At 35.1% G+C, this 22,363-nt stretch overlaps 7 protein-coding genes across 11 annotated transcripts; 4 read left to right on the top strand and 3 right to left on the bottom strand.

The window, feature by feature from the left end:
• Window positions 1–294: 294 nt before the first annotated feature.
• Window positions 295–3,668, top strand: LOC135791626 (hyaluronidase B-like). Its single transcript, XM_065302076.1, has 5 exons — window positions 295–831; window positions 887–2,448; window positions 2,501–2,820; window positions 2,875–3,190; window positions 3,249–3,668. The coding sequence occupies exons 2-5, from the start codon at window positions 2,387–2,389 to the stop codon at window positions 3,613–3,615; spliced, it is 1,065 nt and encodes a 354-aa protein (XP_065158148.1). The 5' UTR covers window positions 295–831; window positions 887–2,386; the 3' UTR covers window positions 3,616–3,668.
• Window positions 3,669–4,376: 708 nt separating this feature from the next.
• Window positions 4,377–8,183, top strand: Alg7 (Alg7 dolichyl-phosphate N-acetylglucosaminephosphotransferase). Its single transcript, XM_065302075.1, has 4 exons — window positions 4,377–4,665; window positions 4,719–4,830; window positions 4,913–5,355; window positions 7,167–8,183. Exons 1-4 carry the CDS (start codon window positions 4,457–4,459, stop codon window positions 7,648–7,650), a joined length of 1,248 nt encoding a protein of 415 aa, XP_065158147.1. The 5' UTR covers window positions 4,377–4,456; the 3' UTR covers window positions 7,651–8,183.
• Window positions 5,378–7,101, bottom strand: Mgat3 (beta-1,4-mannosyl-glycoprotein 4-beta-N-acetylglucosaminyltransferase). Its single transcript, XM_065302074.1, has one exon. The coding sequence runs from the start codon at window positions 6,793–6,795 to the stop codon at window positions 5,530–5,532; it is 1,266 nt and encodes a 421-aa protein (XP_065158146.1). The 5' UTR covers window positions 6,796–7,101; the 3' UTR covers window positions 5,378–5,529.
• Window positions 8,184–8,217: 34 nt separating the features above from the next.
• Window positions 8,218–10,025, top strand: Rsph1 (Radial spoke head protein 1). 2 transcript variants are annotated; one of them, XM_065302078.1, is made up of 4 exons: window positions 8,218–8,320; window positions 8,825–9,185; window positions 9,236–9,469; window positions 9,523–10,025. In XM_065302078.1, the coding sequence occupies exons 1-4, from the start codon at window positions 8,264–8,266 to the stop codon at window positions 9,927–9,929; spliced, it is 1,059 nt and encodes a 352-aa protein (XP_065158150.1). In that variant the 5' UTR covers window positions 8,218–8,263; the 3' UTR covers window positions 9,930–10,025. The 2 variants fall into 2 exon arrangements, with proteins under 2 accessions (XP_065158150.1, XP_065158149.1); XM_065302077.1 differs by having other exon boundaries at window positions 9,520–10,025.
• Window positions 9,969–11,186, bottom strand: LOC135791629 (RNA-binding protein 42). Its single transcript, XM_065302079.1, has 3 exons — window positions 10,975–11,186; window positions 10,215–10,900; window positions 9,969–10,155 (listed from the first exon to the last, which is right to left on the bottom strand). The coding sequence occupies exons 1-3, from the start codon at window positions 11,022–11,024 to the stop codon at window positions 10,025–10,027; spliced, it is 867 nt and encodes a 288-aa protein (XP_065158151.1). The 5' UTR covers window positions 11,025–11,186; the 3' UTR covers window positions 9,969–10,024.
• Window positions 11,187–11,715: 529 nt separating this feature from the next.
• On the top strand, window positions 11,716–15,159 carry LOC135792273 (nose resistant to fluoxetine protein 6-like). 3 transcript variants are annotated; one of them, XM_065302894.1, is made up of 7 exons: window positions 12,499–12,773; window positions 12,837–13,054; window positions 13,112–13,338; window positions 13,394–13,518; window positions 13,568–14,082; window positions 14,135–14,651; window positions 14,708–15,159. In XM_065302894.1, exons 1-7 carry the CDS (start codon window positions 12,554–12,556, stop codon window positions 15,001–15,003), a joined length of 2,118 nt encoding a protein of 705 aa, XP_065158966.1. In that variant the 5' UTR covers window positions 12,499–12,553; the 3' UTR covers window positions 15,004–15,159. The 3 variants fall into 3 exon arrangements, with proteins under 3 accessions (XP_065158968.1, XP_065158966.1, XP_065158967.1); XM_065302895.1 differs by having other exon boundaries at window positions 12,820–13,054; XM_065302896.1 differs by lacking the exons at window positions 12,499–12,773; window positions 12,837–13,054 and adding an exon at window positions 11,716–12,220.
• ZnT77C (Zinc transporter 77C) lies at window positions 14,985–22,076 on the bottom strand. 2 transcript variants are annotated; one of them, XM_065302897.1, is made up of 4 exons: window positions 21,763–22,076; window positions 17,105–17,373; window positions 15,503–16,552; window positions 14,985–15,409 (listed from the first exon to the last, which is right to left on the bottom strand). In XM_065302897.1, exons 1-4 carry the CDS (start codon window positions 21,830–21,832, stop codon window positions 15,251–15,253), a joined length of 1,548 nt encoding a protein of 515 aa, XP_065158969.1. In that variant the 5' UTR covers window positions 21,833–22,076; the 3' UTR covers window positions 14,985–15,250. The 2 variants fall into 2 exon arrangements, with proteins under 2 accessions (XP_065158969.1, XP_065158970.1); XM_065302898.1 differs by lacking the exon at window positions 21,763–22,076 and adding an exon at window positions 18,623–19,095.
• Between the last annotated feature and the right edge of the window lie 287 nt (window positions 22,077–22,363).

Raw genomic sequence — 22,363 nt, 5'->3', positions numbered from 1 at the left:
AATTGCCAAGGGGGGGTGCTTGATACTTTTTTTCGACGATTTTCAAAAATTCATATCTCTTAAACTAAAAGAGATAGCTACCAACGAATTGTTGATTATGAAAGATTGGAAGATTGTCTATCAGATAAAAATATAAAACTATTACATTTCCTACAGTAAAAGGTCGAAAAACGCGACTAAAAGTGCTAAAAAGTGACATTTTTCAATTTTTGCCCATTTTATTCAATCGCGAATATCTCGAAAACTAAAAGAGATAAATAGGTACAAATCGCAGAGACTATTCTACAAACTATTCTTAATAAGATAGGCTAGTTACAGCGGAAATCCGAGAGATGAAATGTTACTCAATTCTTTGCTTATTGCAACTTATCACATACGTAAATAACTTTAAAAATCTCATTTTGCGCCATTTCATGCTGTTTATCAAATGAAATTGAATTCAATATCATTATTAATAGTGAGGTGTGCCTTTGATTGTTCAATGTATCAGATTTGATTGTCAAAAATGTCTCCTAGTGGTCCTTTTCATTGTCATCGATATTGTAATTGTGTAATCATTGTATTCAGAGTTATAATTATGCAGAGTCTATATGAAAATAAAGTTTATTAATAAAACATGCATGATTCTCAGCCCCAGTCGCGCTGATTTGATTGAATTAACCTCACTCTCACTACGACCACTTAATGCAATCAATTTTAACTGACGCATAAAAGAACTCATAGTAAGCCAGACAGTGTGAGTATCACAGTCAGTCAGTAATAATGATTCCTTGTAAAGTAGTCAACTTACGGGAACTTATCCTCATCATTTTACTGACAATATCTACAAAGGTAATATTATAGGTTAAGTATGTTAATTTCAATATTAATTTTCTTATTTTAACAGAATATTCTCTGTGATGAAGAAATATCAGCTGAAATCAAACTCTACACTGAATTACGAGAACAATGTTTGTACAAACTGAACATAACCTCACTTGAAGATCAAACGCTGTCAAATTTAGCCTGTATGGACAGATGTATCCTTGAAAAAGTCAATATAATCAACATAGATGGCGTTTTCAACACAGAAAACATTCCACCAAACATCAGAAACGTTGCGATTGTTTGCAATGAAGAAACAATGAAACTCGAACCCTGTCAACGTGCGCAAAGCTACAATCTCTGCGTGTTTAAAGCCGTCGGGATCAAAGTATTAGCTGAAGTATGCGCTAATGAAACATCTGTTTATATTGATACGGAAACAATGCCGAAAAGCATGATGAATCTCACCGATGATAATTTATCGTGTTACAATCGCTGTATGTTAATCAAAATGGAACGCATTGATGTACGTAATAATATCAACGCTAACCTGTTGAAAATTTATGTTAATAACGCAGAGAAAGTAAAAGAAGCTGTTGCAATCTGTGAAGAAGATAATCAGCAAGAAGATGAGTGTAAACAAGCCGTGGAACGAGAGAAATGTATCATGGAGAAGTTAACCTGACACAAAATGGAGGAACACATCAATAATCAATGGAATAGATTAGAAATTTAACTGATAAACACTAATTGCATTTTAATGTAGGCTGTAATGTAATTATTGCAAAAAAATTAAGTGAAGAATGCATTCACTGTGACGCAACAACGAACAACGCTTAACACGTTACCAGAAATGTTACGAAACGATGCACATGCAAACAATTATATACCGAGTGTTTGCAAATGTAAATTTTAATGTAAATTTAATTATTCATCAAAGAATTTGTTATGAAACAGTCGCAGGAGTTGATAAATATTGATCACATGCAAAACGCATTCATTACTAACAATTTAGTCAGTTTTAACAGCCATTTTACAACCTACACACGCGCAGAAATAAATTCTTTTGTTTCGTACCCGCATAGTCTGGTTATTTATTGTCGGAAAAAAACTGAAAGTGCTTCCGCACCCGGCAGTGGACTAATTAAACTGTGCACTTGACCCAATTATTCGTATTTTTCACCAGTCTCTCCCGAAATTATTAATTAATTCGCAGTTTTAACAAAAAAAAACACCGAAAATATTCATCCAGTGCGGTGGAACATCAAACGCGCGGTTCTATTATCAGATAAATCAAGGAAGTGTTTGCGGAATTAGAGAATTTGATCGAATTTTTAATATTCGTGCTTATTTTTATCTACGCATGTGTAAATCGAGCGGGCGGACTATATAAACACTCACCTGAGCGATTTTTAGTTATGTGCGCGCTTTTGTTCTGCTCCCGCACTAATTCCAGGTGATAATTAACGCAAAGGCATACAAAGGTGTGCACACAACACGTCAACAATTAAATTTTCGGTTTTTACACATACAAACGCTAAAACAAGTTCTAAATTGACAGAAACTTAAAAATTATTTAAAGATGAAGATTTGTGTATTAATATTATGTGTTTTTATGATTATAACAACTACATCAACGCAAAGGTAATAATTATTTCATATATTTGACCACAATAATTAATTTTTAATGATTTAGTACGCGTATTATAAACGTGTATGATAAACCATTTAATATCTACTGGAATGTGCCGACATTCCAATGTCGTGGCAAGAAAGTATTCTTTGAAGAACTAAACGCCAAGTACAACATCATCACGAATCAAAATGATTCGTTCAAAGGCGATAAAATGGTCATAATGTACGATCCGGGGAACTTTCCTGCCATTTTGACAGATGACGAAACAGGTTATACTATTCTACGTAATGGCGGCGTACCGCAAGCGGGAAATCTAACCAAACATTTGGAAATGTTTCAACGGGCAGTTGAAAATGATTTTCCAGACATAAATTACTCTGGTAAACATTTTTTTAAACATAAATTTAGTTAAATTAATGAATTTTAATCTTTAGGTCTTGCTGTAATTGATTTTGAAAGCTGGCGTCCGATTTATAACCAAAACTGGGGATCACTCATCCCCTACAAAGATTTATCAGTGGAAATCGAAGCTGAATTGCATCCAATGTGGACTCTGGCTGAGTTGAAACAAGAAGCCGAACGACGTTTTGAATTAGAAGGTCGGAAATATGTCGAAGACACTCTTAGACACGCAAGGAAACTTCGCCCGAATGCAATTTGGGGATATTATGCGTATCCATATTGTTACAATATGCAATCACCTGATTATCTACCAATCTGCAGTGATTCAGTTGTTGCTGATAATGACAGGTAGATAAAAACGACAAAAAACGTTTACAAAATCATAATTTTCATGTTTTTTTTTAAGATTAAATTGGATGTTTGATTCCTCGCAGAGTTTACATCCTTCTTTGTATTTCGGTGAATCATTGACTGCTGATCAACGTAGACAATTGATGGAAGGACGTGTGTATGAAGCTGTCAGAGTAAAAAATCAATTCGGCGAGAATAAGAGGATCTATCCGTACTTTTGGTTTGTTTATCGCGATACAAGAAATTTCATGAGTGAAGAAGACCTCCTCAATGCGTTTTCGATCTTTAAAAGTTACGGAACTGATGGAATGATCATTTGGGGCAGTAGTAGTGATGTGAATACCAAGCAAAAGTGTAAAGATTTGTACAATTACATCGATACAGTTCTCGGGCCTGCCATTGTAAAGTTTCGAAGATTTTGATGTCATTTTCAATAAACGACACACCTAGCGTCACCTGTTACACATAATTCTTACTAGAGTAGTGTTTACTAGTGTTTACAATAGGAGAAGTGTAACCTAGCCTCACTTTCGGTTTCCACTGCTGATTTGCACTTTTGCGTGAATAAACTGTTGAAACTCGTAAATTATTAATAAAAATGGCGGATCAAAGCACGTCAGCATTCATGACAGTCTTGGGTTATTCAATTTTCATCATTTTAGCACCGATATCGACGTTTTTCATCGCGAAAATCTTAGTTTTTCAAGGTGGGTACCATCACATGACTGATTAATGGGGTTAACAGGTGCTAATCGATTGTTTCAGGCATGTTTCACACGGATTCAGTGACAACGAATGTTTGGTCAGCTGTGGCTGCTGTGGTTGTTCTTCATATTGCACTGGGGATGTATATTTACAAAGCTTATGGCACAGCTAAGGATGTTCCTTCAAAACCATCAAAAACATCAAAACCAACTAAAGTTGACTAGCATAAATTCAATAAGATTTTATAAACTGTTTTTTTATATTACTTTTGTATCAGTTTGAGTGCAATCATTCATTTAGTCTTGGTATTTATGTGATTATGGTACTACTAGCGCCATCTGTGGGTGTTTACACCGTAAAGTTACAAATAAACAGAAAAATATCGCCATTTATATACCGCAGACTTACTTTTGTTGATTTTAGACACTAGATGTTTATATTGTGATAAGTTTTTTTGTGTCTGCGTAGCGCTGAGTTTAAATCTCATCTTGACACGAATCAGCTGCGCGTCCAACTCATGTGCTTGCGTGTTGCATTCGCCTGATAAGAATATTAAATATGGCGCGCGCGTATGACGGCCTGGACGACGACGAGCTCGACGCCGAGCCAGAAACGCCGTGGAAAATGTTATTACCGATGATAATCAACGCGCTCATGTCGATAGGCGTCTACCTGACGACGGTGCGTCTCATCCCGAAACTCCGCGACAAGTTCATCAAAGCCAACCTGTTCGGCATCGACATGAGCAAAACAACACAAGATAAAGTGTAGGTTATGACCGTATAAACAAACTTTGTTTTTCTACATCGTTTTGTTTCAGCCCGGAGGCCATCGGCGTGGTGTGCGGATGCATGTTCCTAATCACAATGTTCCTCTTCATACCGATACCGTTCAGTGATACGCTCACCGGTGGCCAGTTTCCACATCATGAAGTAAGCCATAGCTGATTTTAGGTTAAGAACTGCTTATATGTCCAATACAACGGTCCAAATAACAAAACTTGTTTGATTTTAGTTCGTGGAGCTGATAGCAGCGTTATTATCAATATGCTGTATGCTGCTGTTGGGTTTCGCTGATGATGTGTTGGATCTACGATGGCGGCATAAACTCCTGCTGCCTACAGTAGCCTCGCTGCCATTATTGATGGTTTATTATGTGAATTACAACTCGACGACAATCGTCGTACCGAAGCCGTTTCGGGAATACCTCGGGATGACTGTTAACTTGGGGATTTTGTATTATGTGTACATGGGGATGCTGGCCGTGTTCTGTACAAACGCAATAAACATTCTCGCCGGCGTGAATGGCCTCGAAGTTGGTCAGAGTATCGTCATCGCCGCTTCGATTCTACTCTTTAACTTCGTCGAAGTTGATGCGAAGACGTGGACGCACCAAATGAGCATTTACTTCATGATGCCTTATATCGCCACATCCGCAGCGTTGTTAAAACACAACTGGTGAGTGAAAAACTTTCATAAATTCGATAAAGCCACACTTTTATGATTACCTAATGAATTTTACATATTTAACAGTTCAGACTTAATTATTCGGATGAAAAACTAGTATCACAGATGCTGTCATTCATTTTAAATCAATATTTACACATTTAAAGCGAAAAAAAAAGCATAAAATCACTCGTAATAGTCCATTTTCGAGTAGATATTCATCATTAGATAGTCATACTTCCACGTATTCTCTTGTAAAAACGCCGGGGCGAAATAATTGTCTCTAAATCGATGCGCTTTGACTAAATCAGTCTTTCCATCAATGTAAATGCCGTTCTCAATCAAGTCTTCGATCGTATTCACATCTATCACTTGATTCTTCGATAAATTATTCAGTTTCAACGCGCCGTTTAGCAATAAACTCTTGTACTGTTTGTATTTATCGTTATACAGCGTCAGTTCATCGATGATTTTACCCGGATCGTTACAGAACTCACAAAACCAGCCTCCGAAATGATTTAAATCACCGATTATGAACCCAGCGGTTGTGTTTTTCAATTCAGTCACATCTCCATCTAGAATATTCTCTAAATATTTAACCGTTACAATTGCAGAGGAGAGTTTTGTTTTGTTCGGGTGTAACCAGAAGAAACCGAAAACCGACCATCGATAGCGTAGTAAAATCGGTTCAGGGAATTTAAAATCGTATAGTTTTAGATATTTCAATGCTACAATGTTTGGCACTTCATTACTGCCTGTATGAATGATGATATCATCATTTTGGAGACTTTTAAGTTGTTTTAAACATGTTTTCCATAGGTTTTTCACATCATTTCTAGAGTCAAGTCTCAAATATAGAATTTTTCGATGATATTGCTTCAGAAAACCGTATCGCAGTTGTTTTTCCATTGAATTCGAAGCAATTTCATAGAGAATAAACAGATCCACTGCATTATTCAGCTCTGATACTCGTATATCACTGATTGTCATTGTTATATCACTCACTTCAAAGAGGTAAATGATTTTGCGGTCTTCACTGCGTTCTTTCAGCGGTAGTCTTTTCCTGTACGCGAGGAGCGCTCGCCAGATAACTTCTGGTTGGCTACAATCACTGCCATGATAGTTTGGCATGCATTCGCATTTCCAGGAGATGTAGCTTCTTTGCATGCGTTTTACATCGGTTCCATTGTGATAACACAACGAAGAATTAAAGTCGATGTAATAACTTCTTGTTAGAGTTGAATTAAGTTGAATTTCGTTCTGGTATAGTGTGAAAAATGTAGGACCTTTCTGTGTTGTAAGATTCGACTGTTGTGTGAGAAACTGTACTGATGGTTTGATTGCTGGCGGATTTGCGTCTTGTAGAAAGAAGTACGATGTGATTACGAATAGTTGAAGGCATGCGATGAGCCATATCGTCGCTCTGCGTATACTACACCGGTGCGTGAACATTTATCAATTTGTTTCCCAAGGGTGTAAATGAGTGTGTAAAACTGCTGCACATAACCTTACATTGGTCTAATGCTGGCCGCACTTGCAGAGACGTTCATTTGTTTCGATTGGTGACGCATGTTTGTGGAATAAACAAGTCGTAGTCGTTGAATGTACGCCGTCGGTGTTTAAATTCGGTTTGATTTATTGTTAAATGATTGTTGCTTGTTTATTAAGTTGGCCACCGCCCCACCAAGAGATGTTCAAATCGCGACCAGTGCGCATATTCAATTTTCATCCCCTGTGACAAGTGACGTCATCGCTTTTTATTCAAAACCGTTGAATTTCTTTTCAAAATGGCTGATTTATATATAAATGTTTTATTTTTTTAGGTATCCATCAAAAGTGTTCGTGGGAGACACATTCTGCTACCTCTCGGGGATGACATTCGCGGTGGTTGGCATCCTCGGCCACTTCAGCAAGACGACGCTGCTCTTCTTCATACCGCAGGTGTTCAACTTCCTCTACTCGGTGCCGCAGTTGTTCCACCTCGTGCCATGTCCGCGCCATCGCCTGCCCAAGTTCAACTCGAAGACTGATAAGCTGGAGATGAGCTGCACGCGTTTCAATGTGCGTGATGTCGGCTGCGTGGGCCGGATGATCCTCTACCTCTTCCGCGCCTTCGGTTTGATAAAATGGCACGCGAAGGGCGATGAGGTGATCACGAACAATTTCACGCTGATCAATCTCGTGCTCAAACTGAAAGGGCCCACGCACGAGGCGAAGTTAACTAGTATATTGATCGGGATTCAGATCGCGTGTACCTGTCTAGCGTTCGCCATTCGCTATCCGCTGGCGCATCATTTCTATGATTGAATCAACCACCACGATGTTTGTACATATTTGCTCCTCTTTTTACTTTCGTGAACGAATAATGATGCTTCGTTGATTGTTGATACTATTTAATACTAGCGAATTGTTGAGTAATCTTACAAACGTGGATAATGTGACAGACATATCATAAATTTAGGCCGAATACGAACTAGTCTAGTGATTAGTTTGCATTTTGATAAGAATTGCCATGTGCATGCAGGGTGTACGTCGATTTAGTTGCCAGTTTTGAGTTGTGCACAAACAAAACAATACGAAAACATTGTTTATGACCAATATATATTAATTTATATAGATGCTTCGAAACAGAACACCAAAACAACGCAGAAATTGAGAGAATTGAGTTGTCAGTTCCTATAAAGTACGAATATTAGAGAGATTTTTAGTGTAGCGCTTCTTATTTGTAGCTTTTTCTTCAAATTCGACATTCAATATTCTAAATCTAAATATTTACTTAATAATACGAAGTATGTTGTTGGAGAGTACCAAAGAATACCATATAAATACTTTTGAAGAAATTATTATGTGTAATATTGATCAAAGTGGGTTTATTTTGTATTGACACATAAATTGTCAGCCATATTGTCTATAAACTAAAATGGCGGAAGGTGGTGAAGGTGGAGAAGGTCCAGGATCAGATAAATATCCATTTGGGGTGAGATTCATACATTTAACACGTTATTTTAATAATTTTTGTAATAAAATAGGAATTTATTGGTGCGCGAAAAACATCTATGATTTGATAAAGCCACACTTTTATGATTACCTAATGGTATTTTACATATTTAACAGTTCAGACTTAATTATTCGGATGAAAAACTAGTATCACAGATGCTGTCATTCATTTTAAATCAATATTTACAGTTAGAAGCAAAAAAAAGGCACAAAATCACTCATAATAGTCCATTCTCGAGTAGATATTCATCATTAGATAATCATACTTCCACGTATTCTCTTGTAAAAACGCCGGGGCGAAATAATTGTCTCTAAATCGATGCGCTTTGACTAAATCAGTCTTTCCATCAATGTAAATCCCGTTCTCAATCAAGTCTTCGATCGTATTCACATCTATCACTTGATTCTATATCAGATAAATATCCATTTGGGGTGAGATTCATACATTTAACACATTATTTTAATAATTTTTGTAATAAAATAGGAATATATTGGTGCGCGTGATGAAAATTTAGACCGCCATGGTTATGGTAGTGCGTTATTACCAAATGGTGATATCTACGAAGGTAATTACCGGCTAGGAAAGCGACATGGTAAAGGAATGTACTGTTTTCGTAATGGTGCACGATATGAAGGTGAATGGCGCAAAGGTTTAAAGCATGGTTTCGGTACGTTTTGCTATCCAGACGCTACTAAATACGTCGGACAATGGCGGAAGGATAACAAACATGGCCACGGTATCTATTACTACCTCAACGGAGATGTTTACGAAGGTGCCTGGTATAAAGGATGGCGACATGGCTTAGGAACTTATTCCTACATCAAAGAAAAAGTTCAACATTATGGTAAACAACTAATCATAATTAACAGAAATAATAAAATTGTTTTTATACAGGTGTTTGGAAGAATGGTCGCATGGAAGGCGCAGGGATAATTACATATCCATGCGACTTTCGTTATCATGGCTATTTCAAACGCAATCTACCAATTGGCCCTGGCTTGTTTTCGTTTGAAGAAAAATGGATCCAGTTCGGATTCTATGTGAACATGCGTGATCCGGCGTTTGATTATCTCGGTGCTGAAAATCTAATCGTTGAGCAGGAATCATCAGATCAAGAAGTCACACAAGGTAATTTATCCTTTAAACATTTAAAAACATTAATATTATCACAAATTAAGAAGAGACAGTGGAAGAAGACCGTGCTAGTCCCCCGGGTATTGTTCCAATATGGCGTGCGAGACACACAGTGCCATATTCACAAGATTTAATCCCTCCGGATCCTGTCGCTGTGCCAATCAAGGACTCTGAAGATTCCTTACTGGATATAATCGATTATTTGAAACAACAATATGATTCCGGCGGTAAAAAGACTCAAGAAGGTGATGAACATGAGAATTATGATGAAGAGCAGCGTAGAAGGTTTGAGATTCATTCGCAGGGCGATTTGGAAGGTCCTGTTAGACCGGGGCCTTCAAACTCGCCTATTTCTGATTATAATGAACGTGAGAGTCAGGGTGAAGCTGTGGGTGATGAATATGAAGCTGGGGATGCAAGTCGTGTTAGTTTTGGCGGTGCGGGAGAAGAATAGTGAGAGAGAACTGCCAATAATACTTTCAAAAAGCACGAATTCTTAATTATCAATACACATTTATTCAATTTGAGATAAAACCTAAATTATCTAGTCTACTTGCTGCCTGATGCGAGCATCGAAAGCAAAGTCTGCTTCTCTTTTTCCTTTTTACGCACCACGTCTATGCTGCGATTCTTCCAGGAACTCTTTCGTAGTTTAATTGGACGACTTCCCACATATCTCCCTGTTGGAAAGTGATAAATATTAATTACTTAGTCTTGTCAGAGATAAATTTATAATTACCATTCATTTCTTTCATTGCTTTTGTAAAATCTCCGGGTTCTTTGAAGCTGACAAACCCATACCCTTTGCTTTTATTCGTTCGCTTGTCTCTGATAACTTTCGCTTTGAGAAACGATGGGAATTTATTGAATGTCCGTGTTAATAACTCGTCTGTCACATCATTACCAAGATCACCGCAGAAAATACGAAAATCATCATCAATCCAGTCGCTTAATGTGTGATCCTCCCATGTTGTGCCACCTGCAGTTCTCATTAACTTCCTGTTTTTACTTCTTCTCTTGTGTTCCTCTGGGCCAAAAGATTGCAGGGCACTAGATGCTTTGCCTTGTGATATAGCCAACTCTGCACTGACTTTTTCATTCTTTAACTTCTTCAGTTTCTTCTCTACTTCATTCTGGATTGTCATGAGATCAATGCTTGACTGTGGTTGGTGAATTATTTTCGGCATAGGCATCACAGCAACCGGTGCAGACACAGTAGGTTGTTTAGGTTTAGAGTATAGTGCCGGTTTTGCACTCACAACTGCCGGCTGGGCGGATATCATAGCTGGAGCAACATATTCTCGTTTGCTACGAACTGAGTTTGGCACTAATAATGGTGGCATTGGTGGTGGAGGAATATTACCAAAGCCAGGCAGATTAAAACTGTTGTATCCCATCACAGTGCCCGAGATTTCGGCCTCAAATCTTTAATTTACATAAAATATTTTATTTTATTGACTATAAAAGATGGATAATAATAGTTGAGGTTGGAAACATACCTGCTCATTTCGTCCTCCATTTGACGAAACTTGTCGCCTGACTTTGCCATCGCCGTGATTTATTAACGACACTTGTTGGAGGAAATATAGTGTGGCAGGACTATTTTAAAAATTCACGGTTGTCCAAGGAAGTGTTTTCAAATCGTCGCAAACGCAAACTAACGTAAACACTTCAGCATCATATGTTGTGTCATGTAACTCAGTGAATGAAGTATAGAGGGCGCTACGATGCACAATTCGCAATAAATATTTGTTTCTGCGCGTGCACATTCTTGCCCTGTGCACGATCACGCGATGCGTTCTTATCTTCTTCGCCAAGGTAGAGATAGATTGTGTTTGTTTACATTCTTTATACTGATCTTCATAGAACAACATAAGATTGCGTTTCGCAGTTTTGTTTTGAATCAGTGCGGTGTGTTCATTCTTTTATTTTACGTGAAATTAAAGAATAATAAAATTAAAGTGAAACAATTTCAATTTAACAAATTGTTTTTATAAATATAAACAACCGTGAATACAAAAATTTCGTTCAAAAAAACTGAATAACATTCAAAATGTTGCAGAAATTTGCTTTTCATAACGGTGCAATGTTTCTGGACGTCCGAAATTTGACTATTTGTTTGTGAGAGTGAATTTACATGCAGTTTAATCGAAACAGTCGTGTCCGTGTGAGTTTACGCTGTGTGTGCATTATATTTAAATATAACTACATGATAAAACCATAGATGGCGCTACGATAAACGTATTCGCATTAAATAACATTTGTTTGTGTCAGTGAGTGCAAACTCTTGTCCGTGTGCGATCACGCGATCCGTTCTTATCTTCTTCGCCGCGATTTCGATAGATTGGATTTGTTTACATTCTTGTGTGCCGAATTCCAACGCACAACAACACAAACTAGAGTTGAACAGTTTTATATCAAACTCGTGCCGGTATTCTTTAATTTACGTGAAATAAACATTGATTAATTCAGAAACCGTTATAAAATAAAAGTGAAACATTAATTCGAATTAATAAATTGTTTTCATCATTATAAACAATCGTGGACACGAAAAACTGCATTTTATTTCAAATTTCGGGGAAATTTTGCTGTTCGGAACTTTGCAGTATTCGTCGACATCAAAATCGTAAACCAAAAAAATCAAAATCGAAATTATTGGTTAGTAGTAGTGAAAGAACATTCAGTTTAATGGAGCCGGTCGTGTCCATATGAGCTGAACCCACTACAGAATCCCGAGATGACAAGGTAGGATGCATATCTTATACTAAAACCACGATATTTACAGCAAATATTCTTTGAAATGAAATGTTATGCCCGAAAACACAACAAATCATAAATAACGCACACAAAATAAACAAAATATGTTAATACACATATAAATTATACTCTGCGTCATGCCCAAATTAAGAAAACGAAGTAAATAATTAAATCAAACAAAAAATTACGTGTGTTTGCTTGAATTTCACAATTTTTATTCACATCACACCGAAAATGTTTCTTTCATTACGATAAAAACTAAGTACATGAGACACGTGTCCTAATAATCATAGTTTTTTTTGTAATTATTAAAATATTAAAATGAGAGTGAAAATACGAGTAATCACAAGTTTGTTTGTTATATTACAAACACACCACGCGATGTGTATAAGTTTAGGAATGCAGTTATTATCACAAATGATAGTAAACAATATGGATTCAGTGATTCCTCCGTTTATAAATTTAACCACAGGACAATGCCAAACTGATTTAATGCAATTTTATAATGATATACGGCATGGTAAAATGTGGGCATCAAAAAGTATGTTTTTCTTTAAAAATTCATAAAATTTGTTGTTTTTCCTCAGTTTGTTGATGTTTTTAGTGCTTGATTCAATCGCTAAGCCTTCTTCAGGCATCCTCGAAGGCAATTTAATAAATTTCGGTGATTTTGACGAGTGTTTAAGCATTCAATACATAATTAATACAAACAAAACACAGGAAAATGAAAATTTGAGTGCAGAATATAAAATTCAAGGAAAATATTGCATAGCATCTTTAAATTTTACTAAATCCACGTATAACTTGACAATACCATCAAGTGTATATAAATAATGGCGTAAAATGAATAATTTTTAATGAATTTATAAATATTTTTAGTTTTTACCTTCAATTTGGAAGAATAACTCAAAAGATTATCTATTAAATGGAATTCATAAATATTCAGCGCTTGGTATTTGTATTCCATCATCTTGCAATCATGAAAACATGCTAAACTTGTTAAATTTTATGGAGAATCTAGATTATTTTATAACAATTGACTTTAAAGACAATTTATGCACGACTAATGACACTAAACCTTTGGAAATACGGCATAAAATAGGATTGTGAGTAAAAAAAATGATAAAAAACTAAATTTAATATTTATCAATATAATTTTAGAGTGTTTTTTACAATTATCCTGCAGATAATAATCATGAGTACACTCTACGACTATTTTTACATACAATTATCACAGGATATTGCACAAAACAAAAAATTTGTGAATTTATCACCCATTTCAGAAGGTAAAGTTTAAATCTAACCTCAAAACACTTTTTTATTGGTTATTTCCAGCTTTATCTTCTTTTTCTTTATATAAAAACTCAAAAAAACTCTTTTCAATGAATAACTCCGCGTCCAATCAAATAAATTGTCTACAAGGCATAAAAACACTCAGTATATTCTGGATAATTCTTGGGCACACGTTTTTATTCGAAACAATTTCGTCAACAAACATTTTGAATGTCATAAAATGGTCGCTGCAACTTCAGAGTTCATTTGTCCAAGCCGCTTATTATGCTGTTGACACATTTTTGGTCATAAGTGGAGTGTTATCCGGATATTTATTCTGTAATTCGAATTCCATACGAAGTTTTCTATGGAAACAAGTACCAAAAATGTATTTACATCGATTTGTACGCCTGGGACCCGGATTATACGCCATTTTGATTTTGTATATCACTCTTGGTGACAGAATTGGCTTCGGGCCTTATAAACTACTCTTAAATTCATTCGAAACACCGAAATGTTTAGATAAATTCACTTCTGAAGTGTTTTTCATACAAAATTACCATCATCCGAGGACAGATGTAGGTTATGTGTGTATAAAACCGCCATTTTGTATTAATTTACTATTTTTAGTGTTTGGGCACTATGCATTCATGGTACCTAGCGATAGAAATGCAACTTTGTATATTGCTACCAATTTTCATCGGTTTGCTACAATTGAGAACAAGTTTCTTTCGTTTTGGGGTTATATCAATGGTCGCCATTTCGATTTTTACCACTTTTGGAGCTATCTACTTCAATGAGATCCCTATAACTCTAGAGGAACTTGGAACGATGAATAAATTCGGTGATTATCATCAATATTATTATTATCCGTTGCATACTCGCATGGGATCTTGGTTTATTGGTCTTTTTATGGGTCAGTGGATGACACAAAAGAGTTTCGAACATATCGAGTTAAAACGACGGGAAATTTGGATAATTTGGTGTTTATGGATGATAATTGTTAGTATTTTGTTTATAACTCAAGGACATATGAAAAGTGATAGCTGGGGATTTGGTACAGTAGCGATTTATCAAAGTTTAAGTCGTCCAGTGTTTGCTTTGTGCATTTCTTGGTTAATTTTCGCGTGTAGTAAAGAATATTCAGGTAAAAACATAACCAAGAATCACAACTCTTAACTTATTTTAAAACTTTTGTTTTAGGAGTGATTAACACTGTTTTAACCTTCAAACTATACAATTTCTTCAGTAAAATTGTTTTTTGTATGTATCTAGTCCACCAACCGATCATGCTATTCTACACAGGGGAAAAACGCACGCCATTATACTTCTTAAACTCATCCGGCATATTTGAATTCGCGGGATATTTAATATTTTCGATTTTTGGAGCTGTTATCTGGACGTTATGCTTTGAAATGCCTGTAATTCAACTGGAAAAATGTTTTTTGAAACACAGGTATAACAATTACAACAATACGGATTTAATACAACTTAAATAATATTTATTAGCGTTAATAATTAGTAAAGAATCATTATAATCATTATACAAACTGGAATGTGTTCATTTTAGTCGTAATATATCTTTTGGTCACAAATTTGAGGTTAAAAACCTTGTCATATATTATAAAAAGTATTAAAACTTAAATCTAACCTCACTTATTGTCTTATTTTCGTTGTTTTCACTCGTTTTTGTCTTAATTTCTACTGACTCAGTTATTATATACACGTGAATATATTTTATGGCTATTATTGTTCGGTTGTTGTCACTGTTGATGGGACTTCAATGGATTCTGGTACTTCTGGCAACGCTGGTGATGCTTGTGACGCTTGGGGTGTTTCAGCATCTTTGTTTAATGAAGTTGTGGAGACACTTGTGAGGACTTCACGACTTTTCCATCCTTGTAACTATATAAATCATAAAAATTTATTTAAAAATTTATTTTCAACCAGTAGCGTAGCAAATCTCACTAGCTACGCCACTGACTGCACTTTACTAACCTGTAAATGTTCAGTTGGACAACAATAACTACTCAAACAAGCCTCATCCGTGCACTTAACCAAACAAAGTGGACTTTTCGTCGATTCCTCCAAACTCTCCACACTAGCAGCTTTGAAAAACTCCGGTTGGATTGTAACTTGCGTTATGCCATGTTCAGTAAAAACCATTCTAACCTCATCAATAATCCTATGATAACCCTTCGGGTTTTGAAAAATAATATGCGCTGTGGATATCACTTTAGTTGCTGTCATCTGCCACACATGAAGATCATGCACATTGATGATATCTGGGAAGTGATCAATCAACTGGGTCTTGATTGAATCAATGTTGATACTTCCAGGGATAGTTTGCAACAGAATCAATCCACTTTCTTTCATGTAGGGATAACTAAAGTACATCAACATGGTGGATGACAAAATGGCGAGCAGTGGATCAACGAACTTCGCCACGTGTGATTCAGTTAAAAACGTAGCTAAGCCACAGATGATGACGAAAACACTTCCGATGACATCACGCATCATTTCTCGACATCCTTGTCTCTGTCGGTATTGCGGTTTGATCTGTTGACGTTTCGTGCTGCTCAGACGCCGTTGTCCTTTGTGGACTGAATCGTGGGTGACCACACGGTCCAGAACAACATCACCACTCTCAGTCACATATAAAAATGATCCTTGATGGAAAGTAAATCCTCCTATGAGGAGGTAACAGATTCCGTTTAGGAGTAGACCGGTTGCACCAATGCAGACAACAAAAATAGGCTCGTGGACTTCGTGTTGATGATCAATATGAAACAGGGTCTGCAGTGCTTCGACTACAAGTGAAAAACTCAAAGAAGCAAGAAACACGCAGCAGATTAACATGACAATGACGTCGATTCTTGTCCAGCCGAAAGTATTCCTCAGTTTTCGTTCACGTTGTGCGCCGCGTTGTGTGATTTTATGTTTCTTTTTATCCTGACATTTTGTCAGTTCGCTAGTGGTAACATCTCCCACTGAGGACGCAAGACTTGGCGGTTCATTAGTATTATCAGCTACGTCTGATTTTCCACGCTGGAAAAAATTACCTTGAGTTAATCTATATATATAAAAATGAATTGCTGTTCGTTAGTCTCGCTAAAACTCGAGAACGGCTGAACGGATTTATGTTATCTTGGTCTTGAATTATTCGTGGAGGTCTAGGGAAGGTTTAAAAGATGAGAAAAAATCGAATAATTGCCGGGAAAATCCTCAAAACAGCTCTTTTCTATAGAATAAAATTTGACATTGAGATTCGATCATAGTTATAGTTAAACAGTTGAATTCGAGATGGCGCGCTGAAGTGCATTATTGACCAAACTTTATATAATTAATTTCTTTAAATTAAAAATGCTAATCTTATTGATAGAATTGACTCTTACTACGAGTATGTCTAGAACAAGAGAGTTAAAACGAATTACATTTTTATTAAACACTGCCGGAACGAAGTCGCGGGCAACAGCTAGTAAACAATAAATCCTGCTTGGCATATCAATGAATCAGTTGAGTAATCGCATATGAAATAACAATGACTCAATTTTTCGATTCGGTGATGGTCTAAATATAACCTTAAAATAACTTTCGTACCTTGATAGTGATTATGCAACCAGTCAATGCGATTATATTGCATAGCATGTGATATGAGTCCATGAGCAGCGTAAGCGCATGCGTAATATGCGCAACGAAGAGTTCAGCGGCGAAGAAACACGTCGTCAATGCCAGGATGACATAAAGTTGCAGGGGTTGTAAATCATGCAGCCATTCTTTAACCGATTGCTTTTTTGTCGAGGTTACTTGCGCGCTGCGATGGATTTCTTGTGTTGGTTTACTTCGTTGTGACATAGGTGTCGCTTCGGCTGTGAGAAGAGAAACAAACACTATTAAAATGGCCGCTGTGTTACATTTTCTATATTTATCTAATGCGATATGATGTAATGAAGAAACGCGGAACCACTTTTGATTCGTTGTGTTCGCGTTTCGATTTTCGTCGCTTTGTGCGGGTTTTACAATTGCATCAGCGCGCGCGCTCGACTGCAAACTCGCGCTTTAATTGTTAATTCGTCACGGCTGTCGGCTCGCAATACGAATTGTAACATAAAGAATCGATTGGTTTATTCAGGAACAATTGCACGAAATCGAGTTATCCGCGACCAGGTTAATTTCGGCGTGTGGCGTTAATAACACTCTGTTTATTGTACGCATTGTATATGCGTCTACAATGTGTTTAGTTGATAATTGGATTAAATAACGACTTGCATAATCGCACAGGTTTCACGCTCTTTACTTTAATCATCACGAGAATTTGCATTCTTTTCCAATTGAAAACACTTTTAATCGAACCGGAACTTGGTTATAATACAAAAGTTATGCAACTTTATATACACAGAAAAAAAAACATGTTTTTAGGTTAGAATATGATTAAATATTTATTGACGCATCCCAAAGTCATTTTTATTCCGAAAATGTCGCGCCATGGTCGAAAATAACTTAATTAATTAACGTATGCACGTCGTAAACGTATAAAATTTATGAAATGTAAACAACAATAAATTAAGAATGTCTGATTAGCATAAACTCAATGAATGCAAGTAGAAAGTTGTGATTTTCATTAGGCAAGACGACATTTTTCAACATTTCTTGATCTTGTTTCTTGTTTCTGGAATCTTGCGCTTGTGCAATAAAGGCGTTATTCTACCGGACAACTTTTCTTGATTGGCTTTAAAATACAAAGCGATGGTCATTCTTGTTGATAATTTCGATTAAAATGCTAATGTTCTGATTTTAACTGATTTTTAAAGAGGTTTAATGCAAGGCTGCATGGAAATTTAGTAATAATAGCACGCGGTGTTCATAAATTTGTTAATAACTTATTACATACACTAAAAAACAACCTTAGCAATGTTTATCACTTTAAACTTTAAGCAATTACCTTCGATAAGTCATGAATATTTATTAAAACACATAATGTGTTGTATTTCATTGTAAATTTGGTTGCATAAGTTAAAATTTAGAGGTTAGGAACATTTTTCGACTATTAATTTATTTGGACAATGATTGACTTGCGGTACAAGTTCTAAATTTGATTATTTTATGAGTAAAACTTACTTATTTCCGACAAATTCATTTTTATTGAATATTATTCACTTTTACACCAGGAAATAAATGTTGCACTAATTTTTATTACTTTAGTAAAGTTTAATGTTTATGTATTGTTACTATAATCACCAAATTTACAGTTTAACATTAATTGTCCATTGTTTTTTGTTTATAGTTTAAAAAACACTAAATTTTTAATGTTTTCACGTGTAGATCACACTTATGATTAATATTACTTAATGTAATTGTCACACGCGTGTCTGTTGCGTCTGTCTGGCTTAGTTGCACACGACACCGACTTATCGAGAGCACAACTGACTAAATCGAGCCACACACTTCACTTCCACGTGTCTCAAAAATAAAATTCTGAACATTAGATCTATTACTACTTTATTTTATTGATACAAGTTGCTCCTGATAAGTTAAATGCTAGATAAACAGTTAATCCAGTTTCAATCGCTAAGTAAACTTTGTGAATGACTTTAAATTGTGTTTGTGCGCCTTCTTAAGTCGTATAATCGCATAAAACTTGTAAATAGATTCAATTTAAATGCAAATTACTTCGAGTCTCGTAAGTATCCAGAGACTTAAGTCATTTAGAGGAAAATATAAAACATGTTTACTGCAATAATAAGTAAACAATAAGTAAAAGTTTCGTTTTATATTTATTTTTTGCGCATTGCACGATTAAATAACGTGATACTGTCGCATGACTTAAGTCAGAAGCCGAATTTATCGAAAAGAAAGCCACGAAACCTTGATTTGGTCAGGACACGACTTGCATCACATGGAATCTTGAATCTTTTGAAACGCAACCAGAATATTTAAATGTCAAACATATAAATAAATGCGCATTTTTGCATATTCGCACAAAAAAACAACTAGGTTAGCCATGTTTTTGTTAATATAGGTTATATTATTGACAATATGTCACATTTTGGACTAATGTCAATTATATCTAAGGTTATGTAACCAGTTTAAGCAAAAATTACATTCATAAATCTTCTAAATGTCTTTATAAATACTTTTAAAGGTTAAGGTTCCACGAAATCATGTCATTTGCATATGTTGCATACCACAAATTGGTTTCTGGTTCAAATATTTAAACCAGTTAGCAATGAAAATAAAAACACAAAGAAACTAAACAAAACTAAACAAAAATCGTTTCCGGCATCAGTATGTGATTGATCTGTTTTGTTACGCAACCAAACACACACCAAAATAAAATTCATTGCCAAAATGTCATCTTAAAATACTTTTGACATTATTATCGCACGTGTTTGTTGACAATAATTAACAATAACAATCAGACACTTATAGAAATGTGTATGACTCAAATCTTATTGGAATATAATTAAATTTTGCACGCGGCACGACGCCGCAGCAAAGACACATCCAGACGGAATAAATTTATCGTTTGTATGTCCTTATGAATAACTGGAGTAATCTGTTAATCGCTGATTAGTAACACAATAAAAACAACAAGTAAATTAGCACACGTGGAGACGGAAATGACGGAATAAATCAATAAATTTCAACGAATTGTTTCAATGAATTGATATTAATTTTATTAATTTATGCACCAGTTTTAAAGCGTAATAAAATTGGTATCTATCTGTGTCATCACTAATTAATTAATTAACGAATTAATTAATTTGTTAATTTAATGCTTTATATAAAATTATTTTTATTTTAATTTTTCCGCATTCCAAATTAGTTAAAATTGTATAAATAAAAAGTGTCGTAATAAATGTTATTATTACGTAGGTTACATGACGCGTTTCGATCAGGTAGTTACGAATTAGTGCAGTGTGCAACAAATGCGTTCGATACAATTCAATTAGATCGGATCAACAACAATAGACGACATAACTTTGATCTAGTTTGCGTCATCGGTTATTTAATAACAAACAAAGTGTAAAAAGTTGGATTTTTAGTCAAATTTCTGGTTTTATAATGATTAATTAATTTTTATTGTTGAAAATGGTTTTTAATTATTTAATTATTGAAATATATAATGTGGTATTATTATTTTTGTATATTCGGTTGCATAAGTTAAAATTTAAAGGTTAGGGACGTTTTTGATTAGTAATTTATTTGGACAATGATTGACTTGCGGTACAAGTATTGAATTTGTTATTTTAAGGATAAAATTAGTGATTTTTATAACAATTAATTGAAATTTATTGTTGCAAAATGCTTTTTAAACAATTATCCATTGAAAAATGCAGTTTTTTTGTAAATTCGGTTGCATAGCATAAAATTAAAGACTTGAAAACATTTTTGGCCAGACATTTATTTACCCAATGATTGACTTGCGGTACAAGTCTTGAATTTGCTATTTTAAGGATAAAATTTATTATTTTTGTAACAATTAATTAATATTTAGTGTTGCAAAATGCTTTTTAAACAATTATTCATTTGAAAAATGCATTTTTTTGTAAATTCGGTTGCATAGCATAAAATTAAAAGTTTAAAAGCGTTTTTGGGCATTAATTAATTTGCACAATGATTGACTTGCGGTATAAGTCCGAAATTTGATAATTTAAGTATAAAATCAACAATAATTTACTTCTTTCCGAGTTTATTCAATTAATTTGAAGCTATAGTTAAGTTTTGTTTGGTAAATATTTACCCAGTGCCATTTCTACGCCAATTTACGATAATAATAATTCTAATAATCATGTTGCGCTGTGTATCATAGTAAAAGTAGATTGAGTAGATGGAAGTGAAGATCATGATCGGAAATGTGTGCCACGCAACGGTATTCGACGATGTTTACCATGTTTACCATCGTGTGTGTTACTAAAAAAAGCATTATCCAAATGCCAATCGTCGCGCATCGCTTTATTTCGAATGTGGGATGACATTGCAGCCATAATTACGCCAAAGTAAATCACAGTCATTGTCATTACCATTGTAATTTGCAATCATCAACGAAATTAACTCAAATAACTCAAATTCTACTTCAAATTATATTTAAAACCCACAAAACATTATTTTATCAAACAAAATAAAAGAAAACAATAATTAAAATGATAATAGCAGCCATTTTAAGTTCCTTACAACTTTTACAATTTAATTTTCACTTTACATGCTTGAATATTCGTAATGACAGGATGTATTCAATGAAATAATAACAAAATTACCTTTGACGTTCAATCCGCCATTGGTCCCGGCCGTCGCCACCGCAGTGACTGTGGTCACTGATGATAACATGATGATAACGCGGTTGATGCACTCGCAAACCAATTATTCAATCAAACCGGATAAAAATCTTCGTCTCTCGACGAATAAAAACAAAATACACACAAATAAAACAATTTAAAATATTAACAACCAAACTTTATTTAACTTTTAAAAGTTTTTATCGCGTTATTTCATTTTAATATACGATTCAACACGTGGTTTTTTTCTTGATGCTTCCGCGCCGACGCGCACGACTCGACTGCCGCTCAATTGTTACGAATAACTCGAATAAAGTTTCGCTTCAACAAAACACCGATACCCAACCATCTTCTTCGTCGCGTGTACACTTTTATCAACGAACGACTTAATTGAACCAGCCGGCTGATTAACATACAAAAGTCGTTGATTGCAACCTGACCCGTTCCAAGTATTAACAATCATCGTTCCATAGTTAAATAAACAACATTTGTTATCAATATCCAAGAAAAACGCGCTGTATAGTTCCACATTGGTTTATTTTATTTATACGCGTATTGTTATAATATTTACACGCATAAAATT

This window comes from Atheta coriaria, unplaced genomic scaffold (genome assembly GCF_025399875.1).
Source record: "Atheta coriaria isolate IRGN ID8LTWV9N9 unplaced genomic scaffold, Caltech_Dcor_3.1 hic_scaffold_5_pilon, whole genome shotgun sequence".
NCBI classification, from domain to species: Eukaryota; Metazoa; Arthropoda; class Insecta; order Coleoptera; family Staphylinidae; genus Dalotia; species Dalotia coriaria.
The sequence above is the reverse complement of the archived record's forward strand: the minus strand, read 5'-3'. Positions and strand labels throughout refer to the sequence as shown.

Coding starts and splice junctions, on each gene's coding strand:
- LOC135791626 (XM_065302076.1), top strand. CDS start 2,387: ATGAAGATTTGTGTATTAATATTATGTGTTTTTATGATTATAACAACT. Junction 2,449..2,500: donor ACAACTACATCAACGCAAAG/GTAATAATTATT, acceptor TTAATGATTTAG/TACGCGTATTATAAACGTGT. Junction 2,821..2,874: donor TCCAGACATAAATTACTCTG/GTAAACATTTTT, acceptor TTTAATCTTTAG/GTCTTGCTGTAATTGATTTT.
- Alg7 (XM_065302075.1), top strand. CDS start 4,457: ATGGCGCGCGCGTATGACGGCCTGGACGACGACGAGCTCGACGCCGAG. Junction 4,666..4,718: donor AAAACAACACAAGATAAAGT/GTAGGTTATGAC, acceptor GTTTTGTTTCAG/CCCGGAGGCCATCGGCGTGG. Junction 5,356..7,166: donor GCGTTGTTAAAACACAACTG/GTGAGTGAAAAA, acceptor TTATTTTTTTAG/GTATCCATCAAAAGTGTTCG.
- Mgat3 (XM_065302074.1), bottom strand. CDS start 6,795: ATGTTCACGCACCGGTGTAGTATACGCAGAGCGACGATATGGCTCATC.
- Rsph1 (XM_065302077.1), top strand. CDS start 8,264: ATGGCGGAAGGTGGTGAAGGTGGAGAAGGTCCAGGATCAGATAAATAT. Junction 8,321..8,824: donor CAGATAAATATCCATTTGGG/GTGAGATTCATA, acceptor GTAATAAAATAG/GAATATATTGGTGCGCGTGA. Junction 9,470..9,519: donor AGATCAAGAAGTCACACAAG/GTAATTTATCCT, acceptor TCACAAATTAAG/AAGAGACAGTGGAAGAAGAC.
- LOC135791629 (XM_065302079.1), bottom strand. CDS start 11,024: ATGGCAAAGTCAGGCGACAAGTTTCGTCAAATGGAGGACGAAATGAGC. Junction 10,901..10,974: donor ATGGAGGACGAAATGAGCAG/GTATGTTTCCAA, acceptor TGTAAATTAAAG/ATTTGAGGCCGAAATCTCGG. Junction 10,156..10,214: donor AGCAATGAAAGAAATGAATG/GTAATTATAAAT, acceptor ACTTTCCAACAG/GGAGATATGTGGGAAGTCGT.
- LOC135792273 (XM_065302894.1), top strand. CDS start 12,554: ATGAGAGTGAAAATACGAGTAATCACAAGTTTGTTTGTTATATTACAA. Junction 13,339..13,393: donor ATACGGCATAAAATAGGATT/GTGAGTAAAAAA, acceptor ATATAATTTTAG/AGTGTTTTTTACAATTATCC. Junction 14,652..14,707: donor GTGTAGTAAAGAATATTCAG/GTAAAAACATAA, acceptor CTTTTGTTTTAG/GAGTGATTAACACTGTTTTA.
- ZnT77C (XM_065302897.1), bottom strand. CDS start 21,832: ATGTTATCATCAGTGACCACAGTCACTGCGGTGGCGACGGCCGGGACC. Junction 17,374..21,762: donor TGGCGGATTGAACGTCAAAG/GTAATTTTGTTA, acceptor CTCTTCTCACAG/CCGAAGCGACACCTATGTCA. Junction 16,553..17,104: donor GTTGCATAATCACTATCAAG/GTACGAAAGTTA, acceptor AATTTTTTCCAG/CGTGGAAAATCAGACGTAGC.